Here is a 16998-nt window from a genome sequence, read left to right as displayed (position 1 = left end):
AATTTCTCTCCTAGGTGGAGTTCTGTACATTGTGCTGATGATCCCTTTCACGACGAACAGTTTTCCAAGGGCTCAGAACATAGTAGTCATGATTTAGACCCATGAAGTACCAAGAATTTATATTTATGGTGGTTAGCAGAAAATCTCACTCTTGAATCTAGACACATTTGGTACATATTTGTCAAGTATTTTGAAGCTTTACTCTGATTCTAGACACAATAGTTTACTAGAACCTGAAAGATAGAACAGATGGAAATACAATGTATGCATTACATTTTTGTTCAGACAGAACGAAGAAATCCACACGAAATTGTTACTGGGATGGTGGTGCCACGATGAAACTGGAGATCAAAATCGAGCAAGGCACTTGTACTGTTTGATTTGGTGCAAACATTGTTGCCAATTTTGTTGTAATGATTCATTGGTGACATAATGGAATTCCTTATTACCCATGCCATTTTAATTTAATTTTCTTCCCACCGCATTCCCATGATTGTTGAAGTGACTTGAAAGAATTAATATCTTCTTGCTGGAGCCCGTAGACATGGATGCTTGCAAACATAGATAGAAGTTTTACCTTTGGTTGATTTGCCAGTTTAAAGAGTCTTGTTTAGTGTTTGTTGGCCTTGAATGTCTTGATATGGATATGGAGCCAAAACAATTGCAAGACGTGTTTCGATTACTACCAAAAGCCGTGCATGTCACACTAAATCATCGAACTTTAATGCTGCCGGGACTGGCATTGGGATTGGGATTGGAACAGGGACCGTGAGTTCTCCTCTGTTTCTCGGATGGAATTGCGGCTTTTATGTGGCATGATTACATACGTAATGCATAATGTGTATCATGTAGTTTTTTATAATTATTTTGTTTAAATCATGTGTTGTAATGTATATCTTAATTATATAGTGTAAAAACAATGACAATGTCAAATTTTTTTAATTAATGTTAATTCTTAAACTTTATTATCATGTAATTTTTTTTATTAAATTTGGTTAAATTATTTTTGTTGTATTTGTGTGTATTAGCTAAATAATTATTTTATAACTATAAATATAATGTAAATGATTAGTAAAATCTGTTTTTAAAAAAAACATTACCAAACGCATATTCTCTGTTTTTAACTTTTTATCATTTCTAACTATGTCTACCAAACGCATATTACTGTTTTCAGTTTTAAAATATAGGATACAGAAAATGATACCAAACGCATATTTAAATTCGAAATACAGTAACTGCAAAACACCATTTTTATTTTCATTTTCATTTTTATTCTCAAAAAATACAAATTCAAAAACAATACCAAACAGGCCTAAAACTCCCCAAAAGTAAGAAAATAGAGGTTTATAGTATTGTGTAAAGTAACAGTATAAAGTATAAACATGACATGATTGATCAGAATTCTGAAAAAGTGATGCATGTAAAAGCAGTGGCAAAGTTGTGAATTAATGTATAGCCAGTGGCAATTAGTTTTTCCAGAATGCAAAAGGTGAGTGTGACCGCCTCCGGAATCCCTCCATTTGCACTCACAAATTTCTGCTGCTACCACTTTTCTTTCAGGCTTCGACCCAAATTTTTTTTTTTTTTTTTAAAAGCCGCTTACTAGCCGACCGGTTCACGGTCAACCGGTTCTTTAACCTCACTACTATAATCTATATCTCCATTTACATGGATCTGTTCAGATCGCCAGCTAGACTCTAGATCAATTCTTTCTTTGAATCTTGATACTTCATTGACTTTCATTGTGTAATCCGTTCGTTTCAGCTATAAACTTCATCGTTTTAGTTGGATCATTAAGCTTATCATGTTCTTTGATTCTTGTTTCTAACTTTAATTTTCGTTTATCATTTTTCTCACCGACTCTCCTGAAACTGCGTCGTTTTTAAGTTAAACAAGCTGGTAGTAAGTTGGGAGCCGTTGTCCGATTCTTATTTTTTATTTAAACTGTTTCATTTCTTCCCGAAACCGTGTCGTTTAGTTCGATCCTTTGAGCTCAGAGTTTCAAAACCTGAGGATTCGTAGCTTCTTAATTCAGAGCTACAACTCAAAAACGGCGTCGGATTATTCAGAATTGTTGATTATGAAACTGAAGTAAACGGAAACTTGAGGCGAAAGAGATTATTTACGCACACATAGGAGACAGATGACGTCAGGAGCGAGATTGCCAACATGGAAAGAGAGGGAGAACAACAAGAGGAGAGAGAGAAGAAGGAGAGCAATAGCGGCGAAGATATTCGCCGGCCTGAGAATGTACGGCAACTACAAGCTCCCTAAGCACTGCGACAACAACGAAGTCCTCAAGGCCCTATGTAACGAGGCTGGTTGGACCGTCGAACCCGACGGCACCACTTACCGTAAGGTATCGTATTCTCTCCCACTCCTTTCTTTTTTTAAATTTATTTTTAATTTCTTAAACATGATTGATTTATAATAATTACTTTTGGAAATTCAGTTATAGTGATTTTGCTTGTGTTAGTGGCGTGTTTTCCGTTCACATAGATCAAATGATTATCGCGGCATGTGTTAAAGATCATCACCGTGTGGCGCATTTTAGCAGCGATAGTTGCAATTTTGGGACAATGTTTATGAAATTTCAAGAATAGAAAATTAATTTTTTTTAAGAAAACTGAAACGGAAATTGATAGTCTGTCTACATATATATATATATTAATGACATTCCGTGAAAACAATGTAATTTACATGCGAACATAAGCCGAATCCAATTTTCCGTCGTTAACAGTAGCTAGCCTGCGCAATTGGCACCGGCGCATGATAGCCGAAGCCGTTATTGTAATTATTGCGTTATTTTTCACTCACCGGCGTTCGATAGATGTGGGTGGCTACTTTGGTTAACTTTTTAATCATCGGCGTAGCACATTAGATCTAGTCAACAGTCAGCGGCTTTCTTTTTCTCTCTTTTTTTTTTCTTTTTGGTTGAACGCGTGAAAGCAGCAGCAAAGATTCTCTTTTTTCTCTCTCATTGAAGACTGGCAGTAATCTGAGTGATAAGTGTGTGTGAGAGAGAACATGCAAATGTAATGGCATAGATCTCGAGAAGACAGAAATGCCCCTCATCAAAAGTTAAGTTTTACTTGGACTGAATTTTTCGCTTTCATAGATTTAGTTGTTGGGCAACTTTTTCTGCATCACTGACGTCTTTATTGAAGCTCAAAAACAGTTACCTTTTTAGTTTCCCTCAGTTTTCCGTTCTGGGTACCAGTTGCTTTAACTATTTTGGGGATGATATAGTTCCATCTTTTGTGAGATTACACTTCAATTATTAAGGTCGGTTATTATCATTTAATGTTGATATAGTTTGAGTGTGTTGATGAATCCTAATCTATAAGTCAATAAAGTTATCGGCATCCTTTGAGGGTTGGGGTTTCACTCTGGCACTCGGCTCTACACTACATTTCTTGTTTTGGCCTCTCCTGTGATAGGAAATTGACTTCAAAATAATAGAAAAAAAAATTTTATGGAGATAAAGTTTGACTATGTGATTTAATGAAAAATTAAAAGAATATTTAGGGGAAAATTAAATTTTCCATTTCAGGATTCAGTTACTTTGTTTAAGATTGTGATTAAGATTATAGTTTGTTGTTCTCCTAGGCTAGGAGAAAAATGATTAATGAAGAACAGAAAAGTCGATAATTAATCTTCAACCATTGGTTCAAGCATGTCTAGGCCTAGGGTCCATGGTGCCTTCATATTATGCAAGATGGCAAGATCATGCATATACTTATCAGTCTCATGCTTATACTTAGCTTATTGCACTTTTGACCCTCAATGCTCTCCCTCATGATGGTGTTGGTATGTAACACTGTTTAGTATGCTCAAGATATGAAGCATATGATGAAATAATGCATTGCCCTTGTAGCGTAAATAATTATTGCACATAATAGAGTACAAATTAGCCTTGATTGAAACTTTCTTAGTATAGTGTTGTAAAACCTCTTAATGTCTTGATAAATTGTAATATGACTATGTGAGCTATAATAGGAGCTTTTGTCATTCTTATGCAATGTCTTGTGTCATCATAGTGCCAAATTAGCTAGCTTAGAATGTTTAACTTTGTAAATTGTAGTACTTATCTACTAATGTCAGTATGGATCTGGTTGACCAGCTATGCTGCTGTAGCTTGAGAATATGGAGCAATTTAGGATATTCTCATGCATAAAATAGGAAACCAAGTTGGGGGAAATTTTGATTAATAAAGTAAGCATGCATTGAGGTTAACTGTTGATGATGTAAAAGTGCTTATAGCTGTAAACTGTTTTCTTAGATGACTGAAAAATCGTAATACAAGTGTCACTCAAGAAAATCACGTTTCTGACATGAGAAAGATGATGCTTAAGGTGAAAAACTGAAAGATAGAAGGGGAACTAGACTGATGGTTCCCTTGTTTAATGGAGATATAGATGAGTCAAATTCAGGTTATGCAAGCAAAACTGAAAAAGTCTAGGCTTTCTCAAGTACAATCATGTTCATTCATTTGTGTGATCATAGGTTTTGTTGTAGTCTTGTGTTAATGCCAGTTGAATGCCCATATTTACCATTGAGAACCTTTTGACAAATTATTATCTTTTTATGCAACTTAATGTCCATCTATTTCTGCAGGGATGTAAGCCTGTGGAGCGCATGGATATAGTAGGTGGATCTGCAGTGGCAAGTCCATGTTCATCTTACCATCCAAGTCCCTGTGCTTCCTACAACCCTAGCCCAACCTCCTCTTCTTTTCCAAGCCCTGCTTCATCTTCCTATGCTGCCAACCCTAATTCTGACAACTCACTTATTCCGTGGCTTAAAAACCTCTCATCTGCATCCTCATCGGCCTCATCCTCCAAGCTTCCCCATCTATATATTCACACTGGCTCTATCAGTGCTCCTGTCACTCCTCCATTGAGCTCCCCAACTGCTCGAACCCCTCGAATGAAATCTGATTGGGAGGACCAATCTTCGCGCCCTGGCTTGGGCGGGCAGCACTACTCTTTCCTGCCTTCTTCAACTCCACCAAGCCCTGGCCGGCAGATTGTTCCTGATCCTGAATGGTTTGCAGGAATCCGTCTTCCTCATGGTGCACCAACCTCTCCCACATTCAGCCTTGTTGCCTCAAACCCATTTGGATTCAAGGATGAAACTTTAGCTGGTGGTGGCTCCCGCATGTGGACTCCTGGGCAAAGTGGAACATGCTCACCTGCCATTGCTGCCGGCTCTGATCATACAGCTGATGTTCCAATGTCTGAAGTAGTAACTGATGAGTTTGCATTCGGAAGCAATGCAACAGGGCTAGTTAAGGCTTGGGAAGGGGAGAGGATTCATGAGGAATGTGGATCAGATGATCTGGAACTCACTCTTGGTAGCTCAAGGACCAGGTGAGCTAGCATCATTGTTTAATGAGGTAGATTGATTTTAATTGTTTATTTACTTGATCCATGCTGTGATGCAGATAAAGAATCAGACAAGTGAAGAAGTTTGTGATTTCAGACCATTGACTCCCTGTCCTTACTTTTCCGTAACATATAACAAATGGGAGTAAGGTGAGCTTGGACAAGTGTGCTCTCTTGTTTTATATATATATTTTTCATCCCCCCCCCCCCACCCCCCCAACCCAACCAGAAGCCCAAAATTATAAGTAGCTAGTTTTTCAAGGTTTGCCCATCTTGGGGTGGTTTCAAAACCCTTTCATTTAAGAAGGAACTGATATATGTATGGATTAGCTGTCTGCCATTGGAAGGAATACTAGATGACCATTGAATTGGATTGTAACTCAGTGGCAGAACCTTTTGCGAAAAAATGGATAGAATTGGCTTTTATTGTTGCCTTTTGTACATTTCATTGACATTATTATGTGATATATTTGTTATGCATTCCACTTTTCTTTTGACTGTTCATTACTAGCTGTCGTAGGTGATCCGAATTTGTTTGTTTACTGCTGCAAATAGAATTGAAAAGCACTTTGTAGGTTAGGGATTAGGACAATGACCAAAACACCACTACCTTGCTCCTGAAGTGCTAGAAACTGAAATTGGCTACAGTTTTTCTTGTCTCTTTGAATGTTCCTTTTCACTATCTTTTGACCAATATCCCACCAGTGTAACTGGTGCCTACCTGATACGAACAAAACAGCCAGAATATGGGTCCGTTTGCCCTCGCCATTTACAGAATTCAATCACACTTTCGTCCAGACCTGGCCCGTGTGCCAATCCATTCATTATCAATTATCGTGGTGGTTCAATTATCAATTCAAGCCCCTGTTGCAGATTTGGAATTCACTGTTGCTATCGATTTCGACATAAATGATTTGGCAGAATCAACTATTAAGTCTTTTGCTGGTTTTTTGTAGCCAACTTGCCATTCTTCTTGGAGTATCGTCGGCTTGAACTTTGTAGAATCCATGTTGCCTGAAAAATTACCTTCAAAACTTGGAGGAATCACTGAGTTAATTATTAGAAAATGCTTAAGAAAACACTAAAGCTCGTTAAAGATGTGGGTAAATTCAAATAAAATTGCTTGAAAATCTCTCAGGCATAAGCTCGCTGAAAAACATACATTTTGACTTGAAAATTGAATTGTTACATGGAGAAAATGAGTGTCAAAATTGTGGTTTTAGTCAAATGGTTAATTACTTGAATCTTCATACGTATCTCTTGCGTGTACGAATGTCGCAATGATTCAACTTTCTCGCAGATAAATAACATGAGTTTGTTGTGCAAATTGACAAGCTTGAATTGAATTCGGTAGAAATTTATTCCTAATTATCCATGAAATCTTGGAGTTGTTTGTCTCCTTTAACCTAATCCAAGTTAAAATACAGCGTGGAGATTGCAGTCAGCTGAGATAACACCAAAAAGTTTAAGTCAAATAATTATGCAAAATTTGACTTGCAAACAAACATATTTAAAAAATAAAAATTAAAAAAACAAGGGTAACAAAAGTGGACAAATTAAAGGTGACATGATATTTTGCAGCAGAGACACAGATATTCTGTGCTCAATATCAAACAAATGGGTAAGTGGTCCGAAGTACTAACTTTGCATAAATAATAATTATTGTATATTGGATTCAAATTGTTCATCATGAGCACATGGTGGGTCTCTGTAGAATGGCTATGGCCATTGAATCGTCCTCTTGAGATATTGACAGCATAAAACCACTTTCTTTTTAATTAATATTTGATGTTGGTCAAGTTATGGCAAAACATCTGCAAATGCTGTAAATTATTGCTTTGAATCAATTATTTATCATGCCTACTCCCCAATATGAACATTTCTAATGATTAATAAGTTTCTACAAAATAATTTTGAGTTTTATGTACATTGATAAGAGAATTGAATCCTAATAATAATGTTGTTCGAATTTTTTAGGAGAGAAACGGACTTATCTTGTTTAGTTTTGAGGTTCACACCTGTAACTTTTAAATTGTAATATTAAAATATTTAATAAAATGCAAACTGTTGCAACTTCAAAATTAAGTTGATTTAATCAAATATTTATACAGTAAAAAAATTACAAAATTTTTACTTTTTTAAAAAAAAAATCACTTAAAAATCATATTTATTACATACTATGGACTTTTATTTCATAATTACAATTTTTTTCAACACTTCAATACTAAATACCACCCACAGAAAATACCAGCCATATAAACTGTAAAATAAAATGTGGAGTAAAACAATCACCACAGAAAGTATTATGTACTTGAGCAATGAAATTAGAGTTGCTAGACCATGCAAATTTACACATGCTAGCAGTCTCCACCAAGTTGTGTACCATTTTCTTCTGCCTCATCTACGCTGTACAACTAATGGGAAACCAATTTGGCAATTTCTTGGTTTGATCATGTAAACAAGGACGCAGATAACGAAATCACAAAGATAAGAGCAGGATAAGATTTCATGGGTCCACGCCACAATTTCATCAGCTATATTTTCAGGAAAGAACTGTCGAATATTTGTTCAACCCAAAATGTAGTGAGCAGCGCTCAACCTTTTCAAATAGGTCTGAGAGAGCATGATACAGAATGGCAGCGGCGGGAGGTCTAGGCAATGACCCGAGAAGAATAGCAGATGCACATATAGATGGATTACCATAGAACCTAGAATTTTCTTCTGCCCGAGTAGCGACAATACTCCCTTCAAGTGAGCAACCAACAAATGCACCTGCATGGATGATCAAAATGTCAGCAACGTTCAACACAACTATAGAGACATGCTGCATCAGTTGAAGCATACAACCAACTGATGAAAGATTCAATTAAGCTTGGACTACATGCTGTCAACAGCATGTTTATAGTATCATCTGGATGAAAATAAAAATCCTGAGCATAACGAACCAAGTAGTGGTTGCAGTCAGAGATACCAAGTGCTCCCGGAAATTTAAGGGTTTAAACATAAATCTAGGTATGACTCCTCTCCACCTTGTTGCCAGTGGTTTGAACCTCTTGGTTAATTATGCTCAACTTAAATCAAGATTCATCTGGACAATGATTGTGAGAAAATTATATCTCCAAATCATAGTAGTTTAACCCTATCCCAAAAAAGAGGCAAAAAAGAAAAAAATCATAGTAGTTTAACTAAAACTTCAACTATAAAGGACTCATTTCATGAACCAAAGATCAGGAAGAATAAAGACAATGTGGACTAACATCCAACACTATACCAGTCTCCCTCACACAGTCTATCCATCCTCAGATAATCTAGTTAAGATGATAGAGCATTTCTGGAAACCTATAAGTCAAAGTCAAGGCAATATATTGAGGTATCACAAATATATTGAAAAAGCTAACATTTATGTGTAGTACGGTAAAAATATGATAACTTCACTAACATATGTGGCAAAAGCGGCATATCCACACTCCCCACACCTCACCCAGATCTAAAAAATGATTTACTCAACATTGTACATGGTGAGCAGTAAGTTTTGAGTACATATAGACACACACACACACACACACACACACACACACATGGATATCACTGAATTAAATCACTATATAACTGTTCAAAGTACAGTAAAAGCATTTTGTGCTAGGATATATAACTTGAGGTCTCAAAAACTGGAAAATCTCACCACAAATCGAATGACTGCTAAATACATTCAAAAAGTTATACAAATAGAAAAAGGACACTTGCTCTGTTGATGTGTGAACAGAAAAAACGAGCTTGTCTAATTTACAAGGACTCGAGTAAACAAAACCACTATGGACTGATTTGACTGAATATTCCTAAGATTGTTAGGGAAGAGAATCTCACCTTTACTGCAGCTGTAAGTATAGCAAGCAGCATAACCCCCAACGCCAGCACGAACATCAACTTCAGCAGCCCGTCCAACAATGCCAGCCGCAGCACTCAAGCCAGCCCCAAAGGAGAAGTGCATGTTTCCACAAAATGTTTTGACAGCACTTTTGGTTCTTAAAACAATTATGAAATCGGTGAATTCACCTCCAGCCTGTTTGATATTAAGAAAGAATTGAGTTTCAAAGCATGCATAAAATAAAGAATGAAAATCCAAAAGTTCTCTATATGGATCTAAAAGTATGTCTTTACTTAACGACTACAGACCGGAGGTAGAAAAGGGTGAAACTAGAAATTTCAGCAATTCTACATTGTTGCAAGATATTAATTCAAACCAGAGGAAATTGTACCAAAAATAGAGTTATTAGAATTGATCTAGTTTCCTAGAATAGCTGCGTGTATAGTTGTCAATTAGCTAGGATACTTTCCTCAATTAGCTAGGATAGTTTCCTAAATTAGTTCATTGTAAAGCTATATATTTGTACTATTGTATTCTGATCAGATAAATAGAAATACAAGTTATTCACCAATATGGTATCAGAGCAGGAATTCATTTAATTCCTGGAAACCCTATTGCTCTTCTGCCCTTTCTCTTACCTGCAGAAAACCTAGCCGTTCTCCTACTTTCTTTTCTACCCTAAAATCAGTCCTACCTCTTCATCATGTCCGACGTTGTTTCTGAGTCTACAAACACCCTTCAACATACCCAGAATGCTTCTACAAGCCTGCCAACACCTACTGCTGCGCAGCCTAAAACCCAGGCTTCAACCACGGAATCTCACTCCATTCAGATCACTACCATTAAACTGAATGGAGAAAATTTCCTGCGTTGGTCTCAATCTGTGCGCATGTATATCCGTGGTCGAGGCAAGATCGGGTATTTGACTGGAGAAACAAAGGAGCCTGCGGCTGATGATGCAACCTATCCAACATGGGATGCTGAGAACTTGATGGTAATGACTGGGTTGGTGAACTCTATGGAGGAGGACATAAGCTCCAACTATATGTGTTATCACACGGCCAAGGAGCTTTGGGACAACATTAACCAAATGTATTCTGACTTGGGAAATCAATCTCAAGCATATGAGTTAACTCTGAAACTCGGAGAAATCCGCCAAGGTGAGGATACTGTCACTAAGTATTTTAATTCCTTGAAACGACTTTGGCAAGATTTAGACCTATTTAATGATTATGAGTGGAAATCTTCTGAAGATTGTAAACACTTTAAGAAAACAGTGAAGGATAACCGTATTTTCAAATTTCTCATTGGTCTTAACGTGGAGTTTGATGAAGTTAGAGGCAGGATTATTGGGAGGCAGCCGCTTCCCTCTATTGGAGAAGTGTTTTCTGAGGTACGCCGTGAGGAGAGTCGGCGTCTTGTTATGCTTGGAAAAAGGAATCTCGTTAACACTATTGAAAACTCAGCCCTTGCTGCTAGTATTAATGCTGGCCGAACTGCTACAAAGAAACCTGATGAAAAGTCTCGCGTTTGGTGTGATCACTGCAATAAGCCACGGCATACACAAGAGACTTGCTGGAAGATCCACGGAAAACCAGCAAATTGGAAGGGTTCTCATGAAGGCAGATTCACTCGTACTCCTGCTGCACATGAGGCCGAGTCTGTCCCCTTTAACAAAGAGCAGATGGATCACCTTCTGAAGGTGCTGAAATCTAACTCAGGATCATTAAGTACACCTAATGCTGCCATTGCTCAGGCAGGTAGTAAATTAAATGCTCTCTCTTGTCATTTACCTATTTCTCATACTCCTTGGATTATAGATACAGGAGCCTCTGATCACATGACAAGTTTTTCTCATTTATTTCATACTTACACCCCTTGTTCTGGTCATAAAAAAGTTCGTATAGCAGATGGTTCATATTCCCCTATAGCTGGCAATGGTTTGATAAATCTATCTAAAACCATCTCTCTTAAAAATGTTCTCCATGTTCCTAAACTTACCTGTAATCTGCTATCAGTTAGTAAATTATCTAGAGACTCTAACTGTCGTGTTATTTTTTCCAAATACCACTGTGTCTTTCAGGAACAGAACTCGAGGAAGATGATTGGCAGTGCTAAATTGATAGATGGTCTCTACTATTTTGAAGATGAAGAATCTAAGAATAAAGAAGCTCAAGGCTTTAGTAGTATTAGTTCTACTCAAGTTAAGGATCAAATTATGCTTTGGCACTATAGGCCAGGGCATCCTAGTTTTCCTTATCTTAAAAAATTATGTCCTAGTTTATTTAAAGGTTTGAATTGTTCTGAATTCCATTGTGAAAACTGCATTTTATCAAAAAGTCATAGAACTATCTATCCTTCAAGGCCTTATCAAGCCTCAAAGCCTTTTTATTTAATCCATAGTGATATTTGGGGTCCTTAAAAAATTAATACTTCTTCAGGGAAAAAATGGTTTGTGACTTTTATTGATGATCATACTCGCCTATGCTGGGTTTATTTAATGAAGGAAAAATCTGAGGTTCAGAACTTATTTGAAATATTTTACTTGATGATTGAAAACCACTTTCAACTAAAATTGGAATTATTCATACCAATAATGGAACTGAATATTTTAAGCAAAATCTTAGAACTTTTTTTGCAGAAAAAGGTATTCACCATCAAACTACTTGTGTTGATACACCTCAGCAAAATGGTATTGCTGAGCGTAAAAATAAACATTTACTTGAAGTTTCTCGTGCTATTATGTTTTCTATGAATGTTCCTCAATATCTTTGGGGCAAAGCGGTTTTAACTGCATCCTATCTAATTAATAGGATGCCCACCCGCATTCTAAACTACATTACACCACTTGACTGTTTTAAAAAATATTTTCCAGAATCACGAATTCACTCTAATCTTCCTCTGAAAATTTTTGGATGTACAGCTTATGTTCATATACCTAATAAAAACTGGTCTAAACTCGATCCAAGGGCTGAAAAATGTATTTTTATTGGTTATGCACCAAATAAGAAAGGATATAAGTGTTTTAATCCAAAAACTAGGAAAACTGTTGTTTCTATGGATATCACTTTTCTGGAAAATCAACCTTTTTTTCAAAAAATTTCTCTTCAGGGGGAGAAAATAAGAGAATAAGAAAATTTTTGGGATGATATTTCCAATCCCCTGCCTAAAACCCTAGATTGCATTACTAAACCTATACCTCAAAATGAGTTTTCTAATGAAAAGAAAATTGCTATTCCTAATGTTGTTTTTGAAACTGGTGATGCCAAGACTATTTTGCCAAACACTGCTGAGACTGTGACAGGGGCAGAAATACTACCTTCTGTTCTCAAGGAACAAGACAAAGAGCTTCTTACTTATTCAAGGAGGAACCATACAAGGAGTAAGAGACCTACTATTCCTTTAGCACAAGGCCAACCAGACACCCTGAGTGAAGAATCTGAAAGAAATACAGGTACTCTAGAAACTTCCTCACATAATCTTGTTCCTAATCCTGGTGAAATATCTGAACCTACTGTCAATCCTATGCTTGATGACAATTCTAATAACTATGATGTTCCAATAGCAATCAGAAAAGGAAAACGCTCTTGTACTTCTCATCCTATGTCCAAATATCTATCCTATGGTAAACTCTCGAAAAAACACAATGCCTTTATATCTAAAATCTCTAACCTGCATGTGCCAAGAAACATTCAAGAAGCACTTAATGATTCTGATTGGAAATCAGCGGTGATGGAAGAGATGAATGCTCTGAGGAAAAGTGGGACATGGGAAGTTGTTAACCTACCCATGGATAAAAAAACAGTTGGGTGCAAATGGGTGTTTACAGTGAAGTGCAAGGCGGATGGAAGTATAGAGAGATTTAAAGCCAGACTCGTGGCTAAGGGGTTTACTCAAACACATGGGGTTGATTACCAAGAAACCTTTGCCCCTGTCGCCAAAATAAATTCCATTCGGGTACTATTATCCTTAGCAGCAAATTATAACTGGCCATTACACCAGTTAGATATCAAGAATGCCTTTTTGAACGGGAATTTAGAAGAGGAAGTGTTTATGAGTCCACCACCAGGATTTGAGAAGGTGTTCGGTCAAAACAAAGTCTGCAGACTTAAAAAATCCCTATATGGCCTTAAACAATCTCCAAGGGCGTGGTTTGAACGTTTTGGAAGGGCTGTGAAGAGTTATGGCTACAATCAAAGCCAAGCTGATCATACAATGTTCTATAAACACTCAGAGAGTGGTAAGATATCAATACTAATTGTCTATGTGGATGATATAATTCTAACAGGTGATGATCCTAAAGAGTTGGCAGATCTTAGGGAGAAAATGGCACGAGATTTTGAGATCAAGGACTTGGGTGTGCTAAAATACTTCCTTGGTATGGAATTTGCAAGATCGAAGGAAGGTATCTTTGTAAACCAAAGAAAATACATTCTTGATCTTCTCAAAGAGACAGGTTTTCTGGGTTGTAAGGCTGCTGAGACTCCCATTGAAGTCAACTTAAAACTTAATCCTGCTAAAGCTAAAGATGTGATTGATAGGGAGAAATTTCAGAGACTAGTAGGGAAATTGATCTACTTGTCACATATGCGTCCTGATATAGCTTTCGCTGTAAGCATGGTAAGTCAGTTCATGCACTCACCAGGACAGGAACACTTTGATGCAGCCTATAGGATACTAAGATATCTAAAGGGAACCCCTGGAAAGGGTCTTATGTTCCGGAAACGGGACAACCTTCAAATTGAAGTCTATACAGATGCAGATTGGGCTGGTAGCTCAACTGACAGGCGATCAACTTCAGGCTACTGCACCTTTATTGGGGGAAATCTCGTTACATGGCGGAGCAAAAAACAAAGCGTTGTGGCTCGGAGTAGTGCTGAGGCAGAATTCAACTCACTCGCACATGGAATTTGCGAGGCAATATGGATAAAGAGACTATTTTCAGATTTAAAGATTCCAGTGTCTCTTCCCATAAAGATTTACTGTGATAACAAGGCTGCCATCTCTATTGCCCACAATCCAGTTCTACATGATAGAACTAAGCATATTGAGGTTGATAAGCATTACATCAAGGAGAAAATTGAAAGTGGGGTAATATGTGTTCCCTATGTACCAACCGCACAACAGATAGCAGACATACTCACCAAAGGACTACACAAGGGACATTTTGAACTACTAGTCAGCAAGCTAGCTATGGAAGACATCTACAAGCCAGCTTGAGGGGGAGTGTTGCAAGATATTAATTCAAACCAGAGGAAATTGTACCAAAAATAGAGTTATTAGAATTGATCTAGTTTCCTAGAATAGCTGCGTGTATAGTTGTCAATTAGCTAGGATACTTTCCTCAATTAGCTAGGATAGTTTCCTAAATTAGTTCATTGTAAAGCTATATATTTGTACTATTGTATTCTGATCAGATAAATAGAAATACAAGTTATTCACCAATTCAAAATTCAAAGATCGATTTAAATCTACCAACTGTGAAAGCAATTACAGAGAGAAGCATGCCTGCACTCTAGCACTGAAAGCCAAAAAGTGAAGATGCATGGTTTGGAAACGTTAAAACAGTAAATTCAATTTTGTAAACAATAATGTGTAGTAACTAAGTAAATCAATTAAGTATTGGTTTACCACCTAGGACAAAATGAAAAAGCTATTTTCTTTTCCACACAATTTAAGAGAAATAAATAAGGGGAGTGCATTAAGCAGCTAATGATATCCCCAAAATACCCTCTGACCTACTAGAAAACTTATATGGACAAAATGAAATAAAGTTAGTTTACCTGAGCTCCCCAGCCAATACCAAAGGATGAAATGGCTGATGGTGGAGACCAAGATCCATCTTCTCTACGAGCAATAACTAGCCCTGTTCCAACATTGTAGGTCACCATCACCCCAACCTTTGCAACAGTAAGGACAGCAAGGCCCTTTGCTCGTTTTAAAATAGCATTTGGTATGGACTTCTCAGGTTTCAGAGAACCAACCTGACCAATGCTAAACTATGTTACAAAAGACAAATTTACAGGCTCTACCGAAAAAGTAGTTGAGTACTTCATTAATATGTTTTACATTTTCATAGTCTACTGTTGACGAGGGATAGACATGTTAGAAAGGCAGGAACCCATATTAAGCCACTGGTTGACAAAGATGAGCATGGCCATTGCAAATTTGCAACTCCTTCCAGGCTCAAAAGCACCCATCTGAGTCAATTAGCTTTATTTTGAGTCTGCTCAAACAACAGGCTTCGCAATTTTAACTCAAAATAGCCAGACATTTTTGAAAAAGTAATTCATTACTTGTATGTGCTAGTCTTATCAATATTTTGAAAAAACTGTCTAATAAATCAAGTGTATCAATGGGTCAATAGGGTTGAACTTCCAAAATACTCAAAACACAGAATCAATACCTTATTATAACCCCGTATTGTGTTTGCTGCCTTGTAAATCTCATATTCCATGGATTGGCCCCATGGAAAGTTAAGCCACGACCTCAGAGTACTCAGGTCAGTCAGATCTTGGGCAGACACCTGAGCAGCACGACTAACTTTTTCCATCAAATGAGATTGGATAGACTCTAGCTGCACACAGCATACATCACACACTCGTTGTGGGTTCCCAGTATGGAACTTTGTTGGCAACAAACTCCTACCCTTAGAGCATTCATTACAAAATATCCCTCCACAGAAACGGCAGTGGTGCCTAGAGCACATGATAGGATGGAACCGTACATTACACAACATGCAAGTAGCAGCGGCACTATCAGGCAACCATTTCTGTGGCTCTGCTTCCAGAAGCTCCCTGACGTTACCAAAATTAGCTTCTTTAAGAGTTTGAGCCATCTCTTTCCAAGCATCCTCAAGAAGAAGGTACGATACCCAAGAGATTCTACATCTATTGACATCACCCGAAGCAATAGCATTTACTTTCCCTCGAGCTGCAACTAATATCTCACTAGCCACATCCCACATTGTAATCTCCTTACTTCCTCCATTAAACTGATTCCAACCCCGGTCTCCATCGGGGAAGCATCCCCCATCAACAACAAGACCTGTACTCCATTCTTCTTGCTCACCTTCTGACATAGGTGGAACTGAGACAGGAATCCAAGCTCCAGTTTCTTCAGAAAGAGGTGTATCGTAATAGAAAACTTTACCCTTTTTCTGACTGCAAACGCCCAAAATATTTTGATCCTCATTGCCCTCCTTAGTGCCTCGAGGTGCTTCACTTCCAAATTCTCTCTGCTGCATATTTCCTTCTTGGCGAAAATCACTAGTTTGCATCAGCTTAGTTCCTCAACCTACATAAAATATAAACCAACTCTGAAGATACTCAAAACAAATTTTTTATCCGCTGTAAAAACCATGTGACAATTAATTACCTTACGGTGAAAAAGAAAAATGTGCTTTAATAAATAAATCAGTAACCCAGTTACCAGAATACTAAGGTAGCGTTTACTTTTTGGATTGGATTGAGAATTCTGGGGAGTGGGAATTCTAGGATTGAGAGTATGGAGTGGAAGTGGGAGTAGGTTATTTACTTACACTGGAATGGAGATCAGAATCCAATTTATGTGTTTACTTTGTCTTAGATTGGGAGTAAATAGTTTCAAATTATAATTTTATCCTTATTTAAAGAATTATAGTTTTTAATTACAAAACTAATAAAAAATATATTTAATGAATAATATTTATTTTATTATATTTGTAAATTTATTATAATTATTAATATTCTTAATTATGAACAATAA

The 16998-nt window shown here is 37.1% G+C and overlaps 3 protein-coding genes across 4 annotated transcripts; 2 read left to right on the top strand and 1 right to left on the bottom strand.

Moving 5' to 3' along the window:
• The first annotated feature begins 1446 nt into the window (after positions 1-1446).
• LOC18047981 (BES1/BZR1 homolog protein 4) lies at positions 1447-5872 on the top strand. Of its 2 annotated transcripts, XM_006442317.2 has the most exons (3): positions 1447-2359; positions 4618-5372; positions 5447-5872. In XM_006442317.2, the coding sequence occupies exons 1-3, from the start codon at positions 2144-2146 to the stop codon at positions 5448-5450; spliced, it is 975 nt and encodes a 324-aa protein (XP_006442380.1). In that variant the 5' UTR covers positions 1447-2143; the 3' UTR covers positions 5451-5872. The 2 variants fall into 2 exon arrangements, with proteins under 2 accessions (XP_006442380.1, XP_024044188.1); XM_024188420.1 differs by lacking the exon at positions 5447-5872 and having other exon boundaries at positions 4618-5376.
• A 1924-nt stretch (positions 5873-7796) lies between these two features.
• Positions 7797-16539, bottom strand: LOC18049503. Its single transcript, XM_006442315.2, has 4 exons — positions 15659-16539; positions 15036-15236; positions 9252-9447; positions 7797-8159 (listed from the first exon to the last, which is right to left on the bottom strand). The coding sequence occupies exons 1-4, from the start codon at positions 16529-16531 to the stop codon at positions 7930-7932; spliced, it is 1500 nt and encodes a 499-aa protein (XP_006442378.2). The 5' UTR covers positions 16532-16539; the 3' UTR covers positions 7797-7929.
• On the top strand, positions 10265-11526 carry LOC112100337. The gene is made up of 2 exons (XM_024189529.1): positions 10265-11012; positions 11336-11526. Exons 1-2 carry the CDS (start codon positions 10271-10273, stop codon positions 11368-11370), a joined length of 777 nt encoding a protein of 258 aa, XP_024045297.1. The 5' UTR covers positions 10265-10270; the 3' UTR covers positions 11371-11526.
• Positions 16540-16998: the final 459 nt, after the last annotated feature.

The sequence above is a fragment of the Citrus clementina genome, unplaced genomic scaffold (genome assembly GCF_000493195.1).
Source record: "Citrus clementina cultivar Clemenules unplaced genomic scaffold, Citrus_clementina_v1.0 scaffold_3, whole genome shotgun sequence".
Taxonomy (NCBI): Eukaryota; Viridiplantae; Streptophyta; class Magnoliopsida; order Sapindales; family Rutaceae; genus Citrus; species Citrus x clementina.
Note: the sequence above shows the minus strand (reverse complement) of the source record. Positions and strands in the feature narration are given on the sequence as shown.